The sequence below is a fragment of the Marmota monax genome, unplaced genomic scaffold (genome assembly GCF_021218885.2).
Source record: "Marmota monax isolate L192 unplaced genomic scaffold, Marmota_monax_Labrador192_F-V1.1 WCK01_AAM20220418_F8-fsc00111, whole genome shotgun sequence".
Classification (NCBI taxonomy): domain Eukaryota; kingdom Metazoa; phylum Chordata; class Mammalia; order Rodentia; family Sciuridae; genus Marmota; species Marmota monax.
The window spans coordinates 4,656,581-4,673,787 of record NW_026695067.1 but is presented as its reverse complement, the minus strand read 5'-3'; the positions used below and the strand labels follow the sequence as shown (position 1 = coordinate 4,673,787).

Below are 17,207 nucleotides of genomic sequence, written 5' to 3'. Positions count from 1 at the left end.
AGCCTCGCAGGTCGAAGTAGGCTCCTCCCGTGTATCCCCTGCCCCAGGCAGTGGGGAGTCAGTGGTTACCTTGGGCTTCTGGGGACACTCTGCCCTCTGCCAGACCTGGATGCTAAAGTGAGCCCAGGACAGTGCGCTGCCAAGCAGGTATGCAACTCTGGGCCCGGCCACGGCACAGGCAGCCAAAGGGTAGTAGAGAACGGGATAATAGAGCAGGGCCAGAATCTTCCAGGACTCTGGAAGGTGAAAGAGGTGGAGAGACACGTGATGGGGGCAGACATGGGGCCTGAGTGGTGCCCACCCAGACCTTTCTCCCATCTCCATCTTCCAAGCCCTCAGCTGCTTCAGTGGGCAAGAGCTCGGAGCTCAAACCCAGGCTCTGACTAGGCATCAGCTGTAATCTGGGGCAAGTTACCTCTTGGAGTCTTGGCTTCCCCTCTGTGGAAAGAATCACAGTCTAGCAACAAAAAGGAGAAGATCTGTGCACAGTGCTTAGCCCAGCACCTGAGTAAGTTCTTGAGGAATTAAGGTTGAACTTTGTTGTTGCTTCTTTCTCTCACTCTCAGTTCCCTCCACTGCAAAATGGGGCTCATGTCCACACTTCGTGGAGTCTGCTGATCTAAAGAGGTCACGCCAAGGAGCAAAGGCTCCTCCCAATGACAACTGCTCTGGTTACCATCACCTCCTGAGCCAAGCTTAATACCCCTGGACCCCACCCTGCCCCATCCCATCAAGCCAGCCTCAGGCCACGGCTGCGCTGGGTACCTGAGTTGGGCAGTGAGGCAAGGGTCAGGAAGGGCAGCGGGTCCTCGTCAGAGAGCAGCAAACACAGGGAGCTGAAGAGGACCATGAAGACAGCAGCAGGCACTGACTGGGGTCTGTCCCCAGCCAAGAAATCCACAGGGCTGACACAAAGACAGGGAAGAACAGGAGGGCTTGCTCAGCCCCTATACCCCCATTGCCTCCAACTGTGTTCCATAAATAATGTGGTAGAGTCAGTCCCGTTTCCCAGACCGGAAAACTGAGGAATGAGGCTTGTTTATTATTCATCCATTCTATAAATGTCTATGAGTACCTCCTATCTACCAGTTCTGAGTGCTATGGCAGAGGGACGTACACCCAGTGGGAGCAAGCACCAAATACCTCCACATTAACTGATCCGTCTGTCTGGGAGGGCAGATCTTTGGAGAACACGGTGAATCACTGCATCCTTGTGGAACAGCCCCCACCCTGGCTGGGTGTGTCCCAGGGTACAGGGCAGACAGCAGGCCCAGATGTCCTAATTGTCAACCCTGTGGGCTCAGGGCAGGCCACCCAGACCTTCTGCTTCTCTATTCCACCTTGCCCTCATGAGGCTCATCCTCTCTGAGCCCTCTCCCAGACCAGGCAAGCTCTGTCCTGGGTCAGCCAGAGACCTCAAGTGGCTCACCACAAAGCCAGCACAGCAGTACCCATCTCGATGTGCAACCCAGGTCTAGGGTACAAAGCTGTCTACATCCGGGTTCCACCCGCCACTCCCCCAACGCGTTGGTGTCTCCTACACCAGTCTGCCCAGTCCCATCTCCTCGGTGTCGTGCCTGACCCAGGCTCTGGGTTGCAGGGCTGAATGAGAAAGTTCCAGCTGGAGGCCAGACCCTCAGAAATGACCTCCAGCTCGAGGCCAGACTCTCAGGAGAAATGATGGTCAAGATAGCATTAGGTGGCTGTGACCAGTCCAGACCCTGGGGCCTATGTGAGAGGACTTGTGTTCCCTGGAGACTTTTACCCCAATTTTGGCACAGCAGAAGCAAAGGGAGCTGGATGAGTCCCTCCCCTCCCTCTGGGGTTCCTGATTAACCTAGGAGACCTGGGTGGGGGTGGAGAAAGCCCAGACAGAGAAGTGGGGGTATCTCTGAAGTCAGAGTTGGCTTTTAGATACCCAACCAGTCACCCCCTCACCCAGAGGGCCCTGTCAGTCAGGCCCCCTGAGTGGAGGGATCCAGGCCCCAGGAACCAACCTGGGCAGTCTAGGCCTGCCACGCCCACAGCCAGGCCAGAGGCAGTGGCGCCTCACCAGCACAGCCAGCAGCAGCAGCACGAGGATCTGAAAGGAGAGTTCAGAAGATGCTTGGGGTGCCCAGGCTGTCCCCAAGGGTCTGAGTCTGAGTTCAGTTAGTCCCAGAACACCTCCCACTTACCCAGTACACCCTCATGTAGCATCTTGGGGAGTGGCCAAGAGGTGACAGAAGTCTGACAGGTTGGACATGGCCTGAATCCTGGTTTGGACCCCTACCTGGGCAAAACTCCCAGACCTTTCCCATGACTCCCAGATCCCCCTGCATCTTCCCTAACAAGAGATACAAGTCCCTCTGCCAAGACTGGCAGCAGACTGCAAGCCAGATTGGACTCACCGACAGCGAGGCCAGGCAGGCATGGAACAGGCCAGGTGGCACACTGGGGTCACAGGAAGGCACAGCCCTACAGAGCAAAGGAAGGTGGGCTCAGGCCTGGCAAGACTCCATCAGTGTGCAGCTGGGCCTGGGGTTGGAGGCTGTCTACACTGAGGCTCCACCTAGAACTTTCCTCCACCTTCTGCTCCCCCCATGGTATGCCGGCCGGGTGCTAAGCTCTGGAGTGACAGAGCAAGAGTCAGGAGTCTCCCGGGAGGAAACAGCGGGCACCAGTTCAGCCAGAGCATCTTTCTTGCTCACCGGGATGCTTCCAATCCTTCAAGTCCCGCTTCCTCCCTCCTCCTCCAGGAAGACTCCATGACTGTTCCTGGCCCCACAGACCTCTTCTCAGAACAGAGATTGGGCCTGCTACATGGATCAGACACTTCATCGTTATGATTTGCTCTCTACTTGGTAGTACCTCCAATTGACTGGAAGGATCTTTCCTGGTAACCCACTTTTCCTGTCAGCTGGCAGGTTGCTTGCTGCACAAGGTTGCTCAGCCACAGAATTGTGACAGGAAATCCAGGCCACACTGCCCCCCACTCCCTGAACCTACAGAGCTGAATACAGCTAAATGGGGGCCATTTATCTAACCATCACAAAGGCTCCCTCTGGTTTGGCAGAGGTCTTGCTCTCAGGGTAGCTGTGCACAGAGGGAAGTCTGTGGTGACAATAAAGAGATCAGTGAAGTCAGCAGAGAAAGCAGGTAGGGCAAGAGCTCTGAGCTAGAGTTGGAGCTGGAGCTGGATCCCTGGGTCAAGGTGGCCTCCAGGTAGCCCAGCTGGAGCCTGGGAGCCTGAGGGAGGACACCTGAGTGGATGCTCTAGGAGGACTGGTTACAAGGGCTGTCCCTGTTCAGAAAGCTCAGGTACCCTCCTGCTGCACAGAAGAGAGGACCAAGGCCTCCTCATCTCCTGGGGTGAGTGCAGAGCCCTGGGACCCTCTGAGGGGCGTCTCCTCTCTCCAGCTTGCTTTCTTTCAGGAAATTCCAGAGGGTAAGCAGTGGAAAAGAAACTGGTCCTTGGGCTTGTCCTTGGGGTGTGGGGACTGAAGAAGTCTGTTCTTTGCCACTTCTTGCCTAGGGCAGAGGTGGCATCTTCCCCAAACACGGGTTGAGGTGGGCCAGGTAGGGAATCAGGTTCTCATCACTGAGCTGGGCTTTGACCTCTCCTCTCCCACCTCTTTCTTGGCACACTCAGGTGTGGGGGTGGGCTTGGACTCAGAGCTCAGGACTACCACTCAGCCCTTCTGTCTGCACTACCCCCCACCAGGTGGCCCGCTCCTGCCACACCCTGTTCTCCGAGGTCCAGCCAGGACAGAGACCGGGCACACTGTCCAGGAGCAGCATTGCCATTTTCCAGCAAACCCCGCCCCCAAATGAGAAGCCACCTCCGCCCTGGGAATCCCCTCCAGGGCACTGTCTGGGAGAACATCTGGCCCTTTCTGTATCCTCTGCGGTCCCCCTGACCCCTCATTCAAATTCCAAGTGCCACACATGTGACAGGCAGCAGTCCCCATCACCTTAGCACACATTTGGGTGATGGCTCGAGGACTTGTGTTTTGTGTCATGGGAAGGCAGGATGACACAGACATCACACAGGAGTCACATGGGAGGTGGGAAGCTCCATGCTTAGAGAGGCCACAGAAATGGGGTTGGATTTGAGTTTGAAATCTGGTTAACAGCTTTTTAGGCAAAGAAGGGAAAAGGAAGCTCTGTTGAAAGGACAACCTGAGGAAGCAGTGACAGGCAGAGAGGGTGTGACTGGCCCCAGGCTAGTCTTTCAGTTTGTTGGCAGCCCAGAAGGTGAGACCAGGTTAGAGCAGGCACAGGAGGCCCTGGGAAGCCATTGAGGGTGTCTGGAGCTTAGGATATTTCTGAGGCTGAGTCCATCTGGGCCACTGTCACCAGTGCCCACCAACCCCAACTCCAGCCTGTTGTGCTGGTCACAGTGAGGGCACAGGGGAGCTGCCATCAGAGCTCCTCATGGCTTTCGTGCACCATATCCCTGGGGTGTGACTCACGCATGGAGAGGTGAATCCAAGTTCATCTCCATGGGTTTCCCCTGTGCCCAGCTTCCTGCTCCCAGCTTTCAGGGAAGGGGGATGGGGGTGGGGAAGGGAGATGGAAAATATCTAGACTTGCTTTTACTGCATAAGTAGATTCAAATACTCTTCTTTATTCTTATAGGTTCCATGTTTGACCGTGGGAGAAGGGAGCTACAAATCCCAAGTGCCAAACATGTGACAGGCAGCAGTCCCCATCACCCAGTCCCTACCATGCCGGGACTTTATTCTGAGACTGTATCTAAATATGCCAAGCACCGTACTGGTTGCAGGCGCCTGGCCCTTCGCCAATGCCCAGGCCCTGGTGCTCCCAAGGAGGCAATGTCCTAGCATTCCTCTGATTAGTACCTAACCCCAGGCTCGATCTGAGTCCTTAAGGGTTTCCTAGCCCCTCCCCCAGCCCATGCATAAGAGCCCTGCACTCTCAATGGCAGTCAGGGAAGATGAGTGGGGCATACCCTTGCCCAGATCAGGGCTGTTTTCCAGGTGTCGGAACCCCTCCGGAGTCCTTCAAAGCATGGCTCCTTCCCCCAGGCCCAGGTGGGGACTCTGTCCCTGCTGAGTGACCCAAGCCTGGTCAGGGCACGGCCTCAGCCCCCCCCCCCCCCGGGGAGGCACAAGAGCATGTTTCCTTCTCTAGTTTCAAATTTTAATGGAGAACAGATGCGCACACATCTGGTTCAGCACCCCACTCCCTTCACCTTTCCAGTTCCTGAAACCCTCAGAGGAGGGAGGCAGGGGAAGGGCCAGGGCCAGGAACAACAAGGGCAGGGGGGCTGAGCTGGGGTCCCACAGAGGCAGCAGTTGGGGTCACAGAGAGGCCCAATTCCTCTGCCAGAGTGGGCAGACTAAACAAAGATAGAAAGGGTCTGGGCCAAGAGTCCTTGGGCCACCCCGGGGTGGGCTGGCTGCTCCCTCCCTCTGTTCGCACCCTCCCTGGCTTGGCTGGAGCACTCTTGCTACAGAAAACAGAGCCTCCTCATCCTCCCTCCTTAGACTAAGCCATCTAAGACAATGGGCCACAGGGTCCCTCCCTCAGTGACTTTCCCCTAGACTTTGGTTCCAGTTATCTGCCTCCCCCACTTCTCCCAGCCTGCTCCAAGAACCTGAGGCTTATAAACACCACAACCCAAGTCCTCACCACAGAGACCAGTAACCCCTCAATTGCTTCCCCATCCCAGATACAGGCCAGATCACCCAGGGAGCAGCCCAGACCTGCTAGAGCTGAACCTGCAAGGATGGGCGGGGAATCTGTCTTTTTAACACATCACACAGTGCTTTTCAGATTGACCAGGTCCTCTGACTTCAAGTATCTTAACAGCAGGCCAAGGGCTAGTGTTCTCAAGTATCAGATACAGAAACAAGCCCAGAGAGGCTATGACTTGCCTAAGGGTCACACAGTGAATGAGTGGCTGAACCAGTTCTTAGCAGCTCTTGCCCAGGTTCTGTCCCCCCACCACACACACACCAGTTGGTAACCTCTGCCACACCCAACTCTGATGGCTGACAGAGCCAGGGGTGGCACACTCACCCCTCTGGCTGGAGGTCCTTGTCCCCCTGGGGCTCATCGATGTACCAGCTGTTGTAGTAGTCATCTGTTGCCCCCAAGAATGAGGTCTGGTTCCCTGCCGCCTGGGACGACATTCTTGGGCCCTTCTCCTTTGACCCCCAGACAAGAGAAAAAAAAAAATCCTCTACAAATGTGAAAAGAAGCTTAAAGGGAAAAAAAGAAAATCCTAACAAAGAAACATTTCTTTTTAATCCTAAAGGTTACTTTCTTGCTTTTAGCTCTCTGGGAAAAGCCCTGGGACTGCAGGCTAGGAAGGCTGGCCCAGGAGGAGGGGAAGGGCCTCTCGTGTCCCCTCCTGTCCATTCCCGCCCCATCTTGCCCCACCCTGTAGTTATCTTAGTGTACCCCCTCAGGGTCCACGGGCTCTCACTGGAGGACCTATCTGGCTGCTGAACGGCCATCAGCTGACCTCAGCTCAAAGGACCGTTCTCAGAGATTTTCCCATTCAGCCCAGGCTGCCCATGGAGACCCCTTTCCTTCTCCTCCCAGCCCACCTAGACGGACCCACAGACAAGCAGAAGGGAGGACCAGGAGAAAGGAGTGCAGAGATGAAAGGCTGGGCGGGCTTCAGGAGGCTCCATTGGGTCTGCGGGGTCAGGCCCTCCCAGCTGGGTTCCCACCCCTTCTGCTCTAGGGGTCCAGCCCAAGCCTCCCTCACTTTGCCCAGGCTCTCTGGAGACCATCCCCCAGCCCCAGCTTGGCCCTCTCTCACCACTTGTGCCTCAGTAATGGGGGTACACAGAATCTAGACAAAGCCCCCTCCTGGGAGGAGGTCCCAGCACCGTGGTCCCCTTGCCCTGGAGGGGTGCAGCCTGGAGGGCGGCACCTGGTTGTGCATGCACACGTACCTGCCTTCAGCGCCTGCCCCGGAGCCCCCACATTTTTGCCTGCCACATTCGCAGAGCCCAGCACTGTGGCAACCCACAGATGGGGCTGGCCAGCAGATTCAGGGAGAGGGCCCCGTCCATGCCTGCTGCTGGGATTTCCATGAAGAAGGCCTCATGTGTTTCACTGGTAAAACCTTTTTGTTCCTACAACTTGATTTCACAAGAAGATAACTCACCCGCATAGGCGGAAATGAGTCCTTTAAACACGAACCAGATCCAGGGGCAGGCAAGGAGCGCCCCGCCTGCCTGCTGCTTCTCCAGGGCCCAGGGTGAGGGTTCCTCTGGTCCTCCTCCCCTGAGAAGCTGGACCTCTTGCTGCCTCCCCTCCTCTCCCTGGCCCAGCCCGCAGGGAGGGGCGAATTGCAGACAGGCAGAGAACTGTGCTCAGCCACTGCTCCTGGGTGGGGTTCGGGGCCCTGAAACTTAGAGGGTCCCTGTCTTTCCAAGGGGCTCAGGCCTTGCCTACCCAGCTAGGTATTCAGTAAAGAAGCTTAAAAAAAAAAAAAAGACATTCATTTGTTGCAGGGCATGGTGCCATAAGCCTGTAATCTGTTGGCAACTAGGGAGGCTGAGGCAGAAGAGTCACAGGTTCAAGGCCAGCCTCAGCAATGTAGGGAGAACCCACCTCAAAATAAAATAAAAAGGGCTGGAGGTATAGTTCAATGGTAAAGTGCCCCTGAGTTTACTACCAGTAGACTCCCCCCCTCAAAAAAAGTGTGTTTATTCTTTCAATGTGCCAGCACTGTTCCCTGGGAACAGTATTTTGGGGGTAGAGGGCCCAGACCAGTATAAAATAGCCCTAGGCTAGGCACTGTGCTTGTAATCCCAGGGCTTGGCTCAGGAGGCTGAAACAGGAGAATTGTGAGTTCAAAGCCAGCCTCAGGAATGGTGAGGCACTAAGCAACTTAGTGAGACCCTGTCTCTAAATAAAATACAAAATAGGGCTGGGGATGTGGCTCAGTGGTTGAGTACCCCTGAGTTCAATCCCCTGAACCAAAAAAAAAAAAAAAATAGCCTTAGGTGCAGAGGGTTGCAGAGGGAAGGCACAGGTGCCCTGGTTATATCCTGGGAAAACCAATTTGGTTGGGGAATTGGGGGTGGGAAGGATTCCTGAAGAAAATCCTTTGGGTGAAGATCAGGAGTTAGGAAAGCCAGCTGGGCTGAGGAAGGGGTGGGGCAGTCGAAAGTGTGGTCCCTACGTGGGGAACTGCCTGAGTGAATCTCAGAGTAGAAGGCCTTGAAGTCCTCAGCGTCCTCACCCCCCCATGTTCCTGAGCCAGGCCCACAAGGCAGGATTAGGGCCTGAGCTCTGGTAGACTCATTCCTCCGCCTCCTTCCCAAACAGCCACTCTTCCAGGAAAGGGGCTCTGACCTCCCTTCCGTCCCACAGAGAGATCAGCTGACTCAGAGCTGAACCTGAGCTTAATGCAGTACAGGAGCCATGATGGCCCTTGGCCCTCAGATCCCAGGTTCTCAGGTGAATCATGCCTCTTCAGCCTGGGAGTGGGCTCCCAGAGGGCAGAATCCCTGCCTCTTCTTCCCTTCCTGATGCACAATGCCTGGCTGTGGGGCTCAAGGGGCTTTAGAAATTGAGATTCGTGAAGCCATTGCTTGTTCTAGTGACCAACATTCAACCGTGGGCCTGTCCTGTTGTGCCCTGGGGTTCACCTGCTGGGCTTTCCAGAGGCCTCTGCTCAATATCAAAGCCCGACATGCCCTTCACCACTCAAAGATCTGAGCTTAGGGAGCAATCAGCTGCTGTCTGAATTTTTTTTTTTTTTTTTTGGTACCCAGGATCGAACTCAGGGACACTCAACTACTGAGCCACATCCCCAGCCCTATTTTGTATTTTGTTTAGAAACAGGGTCTCACTGAGTTGCTAAGCAGCTCACCATTGCTGAGGCTGGCTTTGAACTCGTGATCCTCCTGACTCAGCCTCCTGATCTGCTGGGATTATAGGTGTGCGCCATTGCGCCCAGTTCCTATCTGATCTTTAATCCCCCTCTTGATACCTCCAACAATTGGAGGTTAATTCCAGAGAGGGAACGCCCTCCCTGCCTGAGGCAGAGACGTGCAGTTGGCCAGAACCTTGTCCTGCCCTGGAGGGAGCCAGACTCTGTCTTCCAGGCTCATTTGTTCACTCAACAAATATGTGCCAGGTTGTATCCTTGGGGCTAATGATACAGCACAGGGCAAGTCCTGCCCCTCAAGGAACTTAACATATAATGGCAGGGGCAGGGGTGTGCTGAGAGGGAAAATAAGTCAGGGAAAGAGAAGAGAGGCAGAGAGAGAGGAGCTGGCTGTTCTGGATCAGGTGGTCAGGGAAGGCTTCACTGAGGAGATGGTATTTAGCTTGTACCTGAAGGGATGCAGGGACCCCATCAGGCTACCTGAAGGAGCCTCTGCTGAGCCTCTATCAGCATCAGGGGTGCACCAGGTTTGCCCCAGGAGAGCCCAGGCACTGTCCCTCTCCCACTTCCCTGGATCAAACCTGCTCCCCCTAAAGGACTACTGTGGACACTGCCCCTCCCTGTCCCACCTCCACAGCTCAGGTTCTATGATACCACCTTCGTCTTCACTGGGGAGACACAGAAGTCACCTTCAGGGAAGCCCTATGCAGAGGTGAGGAAAAGATGAGCTTTATCCTTCTGCCCTGATATGGGCCCAGCTGGCAGAGGACATCTTCATTGGTAGTATGGTACAACTACCGTGGGCCAGGCTGAGCTGGAAATGGGAAGGAGCGTGGGAAGGTAGGTGGGGTAGGAAATGCCAGTTGGTAAGGTAGCCTACCTGAGTTTGAACCCTGGAGCTGGCCCTGAGGCTTTGAGTGAGTCCCTTCCCTTCTCAGGTCATGGCCCCACCTCTGTCTGCTCCAGCCTACAGACTCTTCTGTTGTGGGTTCTCCTCCCCAAGGCCCCCACCCCCTGCCCTCAGTGACTTCACGGCCAAAGAATGTGTATCCAGCACATCAGATACTGGTTATAGCAAGCAGATCAAAGCCACAGAGGCTGGCTGTGACTTCATAGCCTTTCGACCCACCTGGCCTCCAGCTCCCACACCCACTCTGGCAGGGGCATGGGATAGATCATGGGTACTGGGTGGCTACACAGCTTCAGCTTGATAAAGACCCCATTTCTTGAGCCCAAAGTAATTCTTCAGCCTGGGGGCAGAACAGCTTGGAGCTGCAAATGAGAGGGCTGGCTGGCTCTGAGATGTTTGGAAAGAGGTCATCTGGCCAGACTACAGGAGAAGCACTGGGGACAGGAAAAGGGTAAGATGCACCACTGAAGGATTTCTCCAAAGGCCCGGGGAGCAGGCCTGCCCTCAGGGGTGGGTTGCACAGGAACATTGATACCCAGGAGAATCCTAGGCCAGCCTTGCCATCAGGAGAGGAGAGGCTGCAGAGCAGAGGAACTCGGAGACAGAACTGTAGAGGCCCAGAGAGGGAGGAAGAGGGAGGAAGGTGACAGCCTACATGATCTTGGGGGCTTCCTGGAGGAAGGGCGTGGAGCAAAACCCTGAGGCCAGAGAGGGCCAGAAATGGTAGCAAAAATGAAATCTGTCTTAGGAGAGCCAGAAGAGGCAGAGGAGAGGCCTGGAGAGAGCCCTTCAGAGGCAAGGGGAGGGCTGGCCTCCTGCTGAGACCAGCAATGGGCCCCTGTGGGCATACTCAGATGGAGCTGATGTCAATGTCCCAGGAGCAGCTGGGGCCAGCAGGACTCAGGGTGGACTTGGATGGGGGTGGTTAAGCCCTGCCCACTGTGGGAGGAAGTCCAAACTTCTGGACTATGAGCCCATGAAGGTCATCTGCCACCTTGGCCTGGCACAGAGCTGCCCTGCCCTTTGGGCTGGAGTTGGCCTGTGAAGGCCTTGGGACCGGGCTTCCTTCCTCTCCATGTTTTTGTTCAAGTTGATTAAACCTGAGGAATGTTTGTGTCAAGGAACAGAGGCCTGCGTGCCTGCCTTCAGCTGGCTGTGGTTATCAAAATCTTCAAAGGGCAAAATGCTAAGATTAGAAGGAGCTAAGAGTTGTGTGGAAGGAATAGAGAAGGCCAGTAGCATCCCCACAACCTCAGAAACACCCCCCCCCAAGAGCCCCAGGTCTCCAGGACACCTCCAGAATCTCATCAACATTCCCTGAATTTCAATAATGTCACCAGAGCCCCAGGACCTTAATATTGCACCCAAGAGCTCTCAGAAGTCCCTAAACACAACAGAATACCTTAGGAACTCAAGCACACTCCAAGGACCTTCAGACACTGGCAAAGCAAGTGCAGGTTGATGTGAAATGGCCCAAACCACAGTAAGCAGCTGCAGGAAACAAGAGACCTCCCCCTATCCCTTGGCTCTGAGTCCAACAGCATACCCTAAAGTCCTATGACACCCAAGCCCCAGCAACATCCCAATCCCACAGCACAGCAGAGAGGGCCCAAAGGGTGCTTCAACCTAATAGGGGGGCATGGCCTGGGCCCGTCTGGGCAGCCTGGTGCCCTGAGGGCCCATGGGTGAACACTCAAGGCTGAGTCAAGCTCAGGAACTCAGGGACCTCAGAGTTGGCTCATATGGACCACGGCACACTCTTATATGCATGCGCATGTGTGCGCGTGCGCGCGCACACACACACAGAAAGGTATCCAGCACACATAGGGACTTAGCTAGCTTGGGATTTCCATCAGTGGGCTGGAAAGCAGTGTTATTGACTGTCAAGCTCAAGAGAGGAAGAGTGCTGGGTGCCTGTGATCCCAGAGACTCAGATGGCTGAGGCAGGAAGACTGCAAGTTTGAGGCCAGCCTCAGCCACTTAGCAAGATCCTGTCTCTAAATAAATAAATAAATATATAGATAGATAGATAGATAAATAAAATGATTGGGGGTGTAGCTCAGTGGTAGAGCACCTGGGATCATTTCACACACACATACACACACACACTGTGTGAGAGAGAGAGAGAGAGAGAAAGAGAGAGAGAGACAGGAAGGGAGGGAGGGAGAAGAGTGTGAGTGGCTCTGGACCTCCTCCCTCTCCTCTGCCATGCAAGACAGGCAGAGCATCATGTGTTACATAAGCCCTTCCTGGGACTCCTGTTGCCCTCACCAGTCGCATCACCCTAACATGAGGGACTTAGGCCAGGCTGCTGTGGTGGGAGTGTGGACCTGGTGAGCACAGGGAAGAGGCAGCTGCTGTTCTGGGGAGCAGCACATTCTTCCCCTCCCAGAGGGCTGGGCTAGAACTAACTTGGAGGAGGGAATGCAGGGAGGCAGGTTTCAGCTCAGTTCAAACGTCGTTTTCTTACCCTCACAGAGTAGTGAGCCTCCCTTCAGGTCCTATGACCTGAAGCAATCACAGAAGCAATGGAGAAAAGGCTGATCTGGGTGCAGGTGGTGTTCGCCTATAGGCCCAGCTGAGGCAGGAGCATCACCTAAGCCCAGGAGTTCAAGCCTGGACAACATAGCAAGACCCTGTCTCAAAACAACAATAACAACAACAACAAAGCGGCTGGCAACACCCAGGAGCTACAGAGGGTTTTCTGCCTTCAGAGGTAGACAGGCCAAAGGCCCTGAAGATTTCCCAGCTGTAAGAGGCCCAGATTCTCCTTTCCAGCATACCTTCCCTAGGGGGGGACCACCATGGTCTGGCCTTGAGGAGCAGGCTTCATGTTGGACACTGCCCTCGGGGCGGGGCTCTCCATAAACCTCCTGCCCACAAGCAGTCAGGCTCTACTCAGATGTGACTTGTGCTATCCCCCTGCCCCTACTGATTCCCCAGTGGTGCCTGAGGACAGCCATCCCCTGAGCCCTTAGAATGCCAGCCCTCCTGATCCTGCCCCTCCAGCCTTCAAGCCTCAGTTCATGCTCCATCCCAATGCCACCCCTTCTCCCTGCTCCCCCACCTGTCCCCATCCTACCTGGCCTTCCAGGCCTGCTCCAGCCCCACCTCTTCCAGTTGTGTCTTGACCTCTCCCTTCCGTTTCTCTTCTTCTTTTGCTGATCACTCTGGGGAGACTCCAGGGTGCTCCCTCAACAACTGGTACCTCCTCTGAGACCCTCTGGGACCCTGAGAGGATGGCTGGTTGTGTGGGCTCAGCAGTTGGCCCTGAGCAGGGTCCCCAGCACCTGCTTTAAAAGATGCTTGATCTCCTCCTCCCCCACCCGGAAGGCAGCCCCCTCCTTCCCAACATTGGCCCTGCCCCTCCTCCTGCCCCCCAGACCTCCAGCCTGCCATTCCAGGATCACAGAAGCCCACCCCACCCCCTTCTCTGGCTGCGAAGGGGCCCCACACAGCACACAGGGCAGCTTGTCTCCTGCAGTGGAGCCTCTCCGCCCCTCAACCATTTGCCCGAAACTTGATCTCTTTGGCCCTCAGAGTCACCTCAGTGGAGAAGCCTGCACAGAGCTTTGAAGGCTGAGTTTCCCCAGCTGTGGTGGATGGGCTCAGGAACCCCCTGCCTCCCCTCATTTGTCACCATCCATCACTCCCAGGGGGCCATCACCTGATGAATTGCACTGAGCCCAGCCACCAACTCAGCTTTTAATAACCGATCAGCATCCTGCTGCTCCCCAGCTGGGCCAAGGGCCCTGACCAGAGTTGGGAGGGGGGCTGGGGGTGGTGGCATCACACTTTTAGGTGGCTTGGGGTTGGAATTCAGGTCTGATCCATCCCAGGGGGAAGCCAAAAAGGCCCCTCAGAGAGTTCTCTCCTCCAATCCTCATAGAGAGGCTCCAGCTCTGGAGTCCTGCTCATCATCCCCAGCACATTTCTGCAAACTCCAAAGTTGCGGGGACAGCCAAGCCTGACCCCTCAGTACATGAGCAGGATTCACAATGCTCCTCCCTCTTCCTCCTAGAGAGGGTGCCCGGCAGGGATGGCAAACAAGACTGGAAAAGGAAAACAGGAGCTCAAAGGGTATCAAAACCTGTGCTGTGGCAGGCGGGAGAGGAGGGATGGATAAAGGCCAGGACAAGAAGGGGGCTCTAAATTCTCAAGAGAAGGGAACTGGGGAGGGGATCTCTTCCTCTTTGAGGATAATGGCAATGCAGTCAATAAAAGTGTTGGGCAGTCCACAGGCTCAGGCCTTGGGATGTGAGCCTGGCTTCCAATGCTGGTGAAGACCCAGGATGTGAGGGCACAGGGGCAAGAATGGTGCCAGGATGGGCAGCTGGCAGCAGGAGAGAGAGGCAGGGAGGAAAAGCACCCTCCCTGAAGCCCAAGCTAAGTTAGAGAAGTGGTGAGCCAGCTCTGGCCTGCCCTCCATCTTCCTCATGCTGAATTGCCATAGGAAGAAAGGATAAGACCCACACAGAGAGCCAGGCATGATAGTGCACACTTGTAATTCCAGCAGCCCTTGGAGGCTGCGGCAGAAGGATATCGAGTTTGAGGCCAGCCTCAGCAACTTAGCGAGACCCTGTCTCAAAATTTAAATTTTTTTAAAAAGGACTGGAGATGTATGTAGCTCAGTGGTAAAGCACTCCTGGGTTTCATGCCTAGTAACACCCCTCTCCCCCCAAAAATAAAGAACTGAAGAAGAAAGAAAGAAAAGACCCACACAAAGAGAGAAGTAACCTCTGGCTCGCTTTTAGGAATCCATTCCCAAGAACAGCTTACATAGATAGGCAATCAAGATGCTCAAGGCTAAATGTAATAGGAAAAAAAAAATGACAATAAACCCATATTATTAATCAATAAAGCTTTTAAAGTTTTTTTGTTGTCATTGTTTTGTTTTGTTTGTTTGGTGTTTGAGCATGCTAGGCAAACACACATGCTCCCAGGCCCCATCCATCAGCTTAGATAAAGCTATATAGTGAAGAACTATTTCTTTGGGTTTTTGTTGTTGTTTGTTTATTGGTACCAGGGATTGATGCAGAGGTGCTTAACCATTGAGCCACATTCCCAGCTCTTTCTTTCTTTCTTTCTTTTTAATATTTTTTTTGGTTGTTAATGTGGACCTTTATTTTAATCATTTGTTTATATGCAGTGCTGAGAATTGAACCCAGTGCCTCACACATGCAAGGGAAGTGCTCTACCATTGAGCCACAACCCCAGCCCCACCCCCACCCCCCGACTCTTTTTTAAATTTTGAGACAGTCTTGCTAAATTGCTAAAGTTGTTTGTTGTTTTTGTTTTGATACCAGGATTAAACTCAGGGGCACTTAACCACTGAGCCACATCCTCAGTCCTTTTTTTTTTTTTTAATTTTGAGACAGAATCTCACTAAATTGCTGAGGCTGGCTTTGAACCTACGATCCTCCTATCTTAGCTTCCTGAGTTGCTGGGGTTACAGGCATGAGCCACTGCGCCCAGTGTAAGGCTGGTTTTGAACTTTTGATCCTTCTGCTTTGGCCTCCTAAACTGCTAGGATTACAGGCCTGCACCACCAGCCAGCATGGAGTACTATTTCACTATTTAAAAAGAACAAGGTATTTCCTGGTGGTGGAACTTCCAAGATATACTGCCAAGTAACAGTAACTAAGAAAGCTAGTTGTTGAACAATACATGAGTCGCAATCCCATTTTATGCTTCCACTGGGTAGACATTTGCATGTGCATGTGTGTGTGAGTGTGTGTGTGTGTCTGTGTGTAGATATAAAAAGTGAATCTGGCAGACATGCAGCAAACTGTTGGCAGTGGTCACACTTGAGGGAGGGGTGAGTTTGACAGAGAGAAGGGGAGTTTCACTTGTTTGGAATGTGTATTTTAGAACATGCATTGCATGTGTAATTTTTTTTTTAAATAAGTAAAAGGAAACTGTAAGTCTCTGTTGAAGGTTGATGTGAGGACAGATCTGTGAAAGCATCACTGAGCTGTGTAAGTGGATTCCATCCCTAGCCTCCCTCAAAGTTAGATTCCACCCTAAGATACAGACTAAGCACTGGCCAATGGGATGGGAAAAGAAGTTTTAACCAGGCACGGTGTCATGCCTGTAATCCTAGCAGCTTGGGAGGCTGAGGCAGGAGGATCGTAGGTTCAAAGCCAGCCGTAGCAATTTAGTGAGACTCCAAGCAACCTAGTGAGACCCTGTCTCAAAATTAAGAAGAAAAAAAAAAAAAGGACTGGGGTTGTGGCTCAGTGGTTAAGTGCCCCTGGGTTTAATCCCTGGTATAAAAAAAGAAAGAAAGAAAGAAAGAAAGAAGGAAGGAAAGAAGGAAGGAAGGAAGGGAGGAAAGAAAAAGTTTTGAGCTTAATTCTTGGGATGTGTTCTTTAAAAGAGAGGTGCTTTCTTTACCCCTTCCTCCTTCAGGCTGGCTGAAATGTTGTTGCGATGGCTAGATCTCGAGAAGCCATATTGGACTATGATGCAAAGGTCCTAAGTTCAGTAGGATGGACAGTAAGTTAGCTGCAAAGACAGAGCCTGAGCTAAGGTCACATCATAAGGCCGCAGGAGACCTCAGAGTCTCCTACTGCACACAATATTCCATCACAGCCAAAGGAAACTTAAGCCCAGAGAGATCACATGATGTGCCAGGTCAGCGACTGAGCTAGAAGTTTTTCCAGAGATTGTCACCCCTACACCACCCCTACCCCACTCCCTTCACCCCTCGCTACTCTTTCCCCAGAAACCTCGCTTCCTAGAACTTGGACTATGTTGTGCTCTCTGGAAGCCCCCCGCCTCAGTTGGTTAATCTAAATGCAAGGCCTGGTGCACCTGTCAGCAGAACCTCACCCAGGGCACTCACTGTGGGTCTCTATGTCTATCTTTCCTATTTGGCTTCTTTTTGTCTCATTGTCCTTCTGTCTGCCTATCTGTCCCTGTCCATCAATCTTACTTTACATCCCTATTATTGTCACTCTGTCTCACCCTCTCTAACTCAGTCTGTCTCCTATCTTTCTCTCTCCTTCTCTCTTTGCCTCATTCTTTCCTAACTATGTCTCTCTCTCCCTAGCCCCCCCACCCTCACCCCTGTGGCTATAAAGTTTGTCTCTTTCCTCTAAAAGGTTTCAGGCAGTGCCTTTCCTAAGCGAGCTTCCGCCCTGCCTAAGTCTGAGCTTTTGCCTGACCAGGGCTGACCCTGCTGAGTCCTGCTCTATCTACCTCTTACCTGCTTTGTCTGTCCCGGGCACTATGGTGATCACGAGGGAGGACTGGTGTCTGTCTCCAGCCCCCAGAGGCTGCAGGACCCAGGCCAATGGAACACCACCGTCTGGGGGTGAGTCCTGGGAGCCTGCTGTAGGAGGCGGACAGCTGGGCAAGCAGAGGCAAAGGCCAGTCCTGCTGGAGCTGCCAATGAGGCCACCCCCACCTCCTGCCACCCCTGGAACTTCA

The 17,207-nt window shown here is 53.7% G+C and overlaps 1 protein-coding gene across 6 annotated transcripts in view; it reads right to left on the bottom strand.

Annotated features, from left to right (window-relative positions):
* Stra6 (signaling receptor and transporter of retinol STRA6) overlaps window positions 1–17,207 on the bottom strand; it is a 31,574-nt gene extending 14,367 nt beyond the window's left edge. For 3 of the 6 annotated variants that reach the window (XM_046428080.2, XM_058573802.1, XM_058573803.1), the window contains exons 1-7: window positions 12,856–12,989; window positions 12,244–12,389; window positions 6,028–6,155; window positions 2,391–2,457; window positions 1,998–2,083; window positions 766–905; window positions 70–236 (exon numbers count right to left, since the gene is read on the bottom strand). In XM_046428080.2, coding sequence (XP_046284036.1) covers window positions 70–236; window positions 766–905; window positions 1,998–2,083; window positions 2,391–2,457; window positions 6,028–6,140 — 573 coding nt within the window. In that variant the 5' untranslated portion in view covers window positions 6,141–6,155; window positions 12,244–12,389; window positions 12,856–12,989. Of the gene's footprint in view, window positions 1–69; window positions 237–765; window positions 906–1,997; window positions 2,084–2,390; window positions 2,458–6,027; window positions 6,156–9,743; window positions 9,803–12,243; window positions 12,390–12,855; window positions 13,005–16,983 lie in introns of those variants that run through there. The other 3 variants (XM_046428084.2, XM_046428078.2, XM_046428081.2) reach the window with 3 other exon arrangements.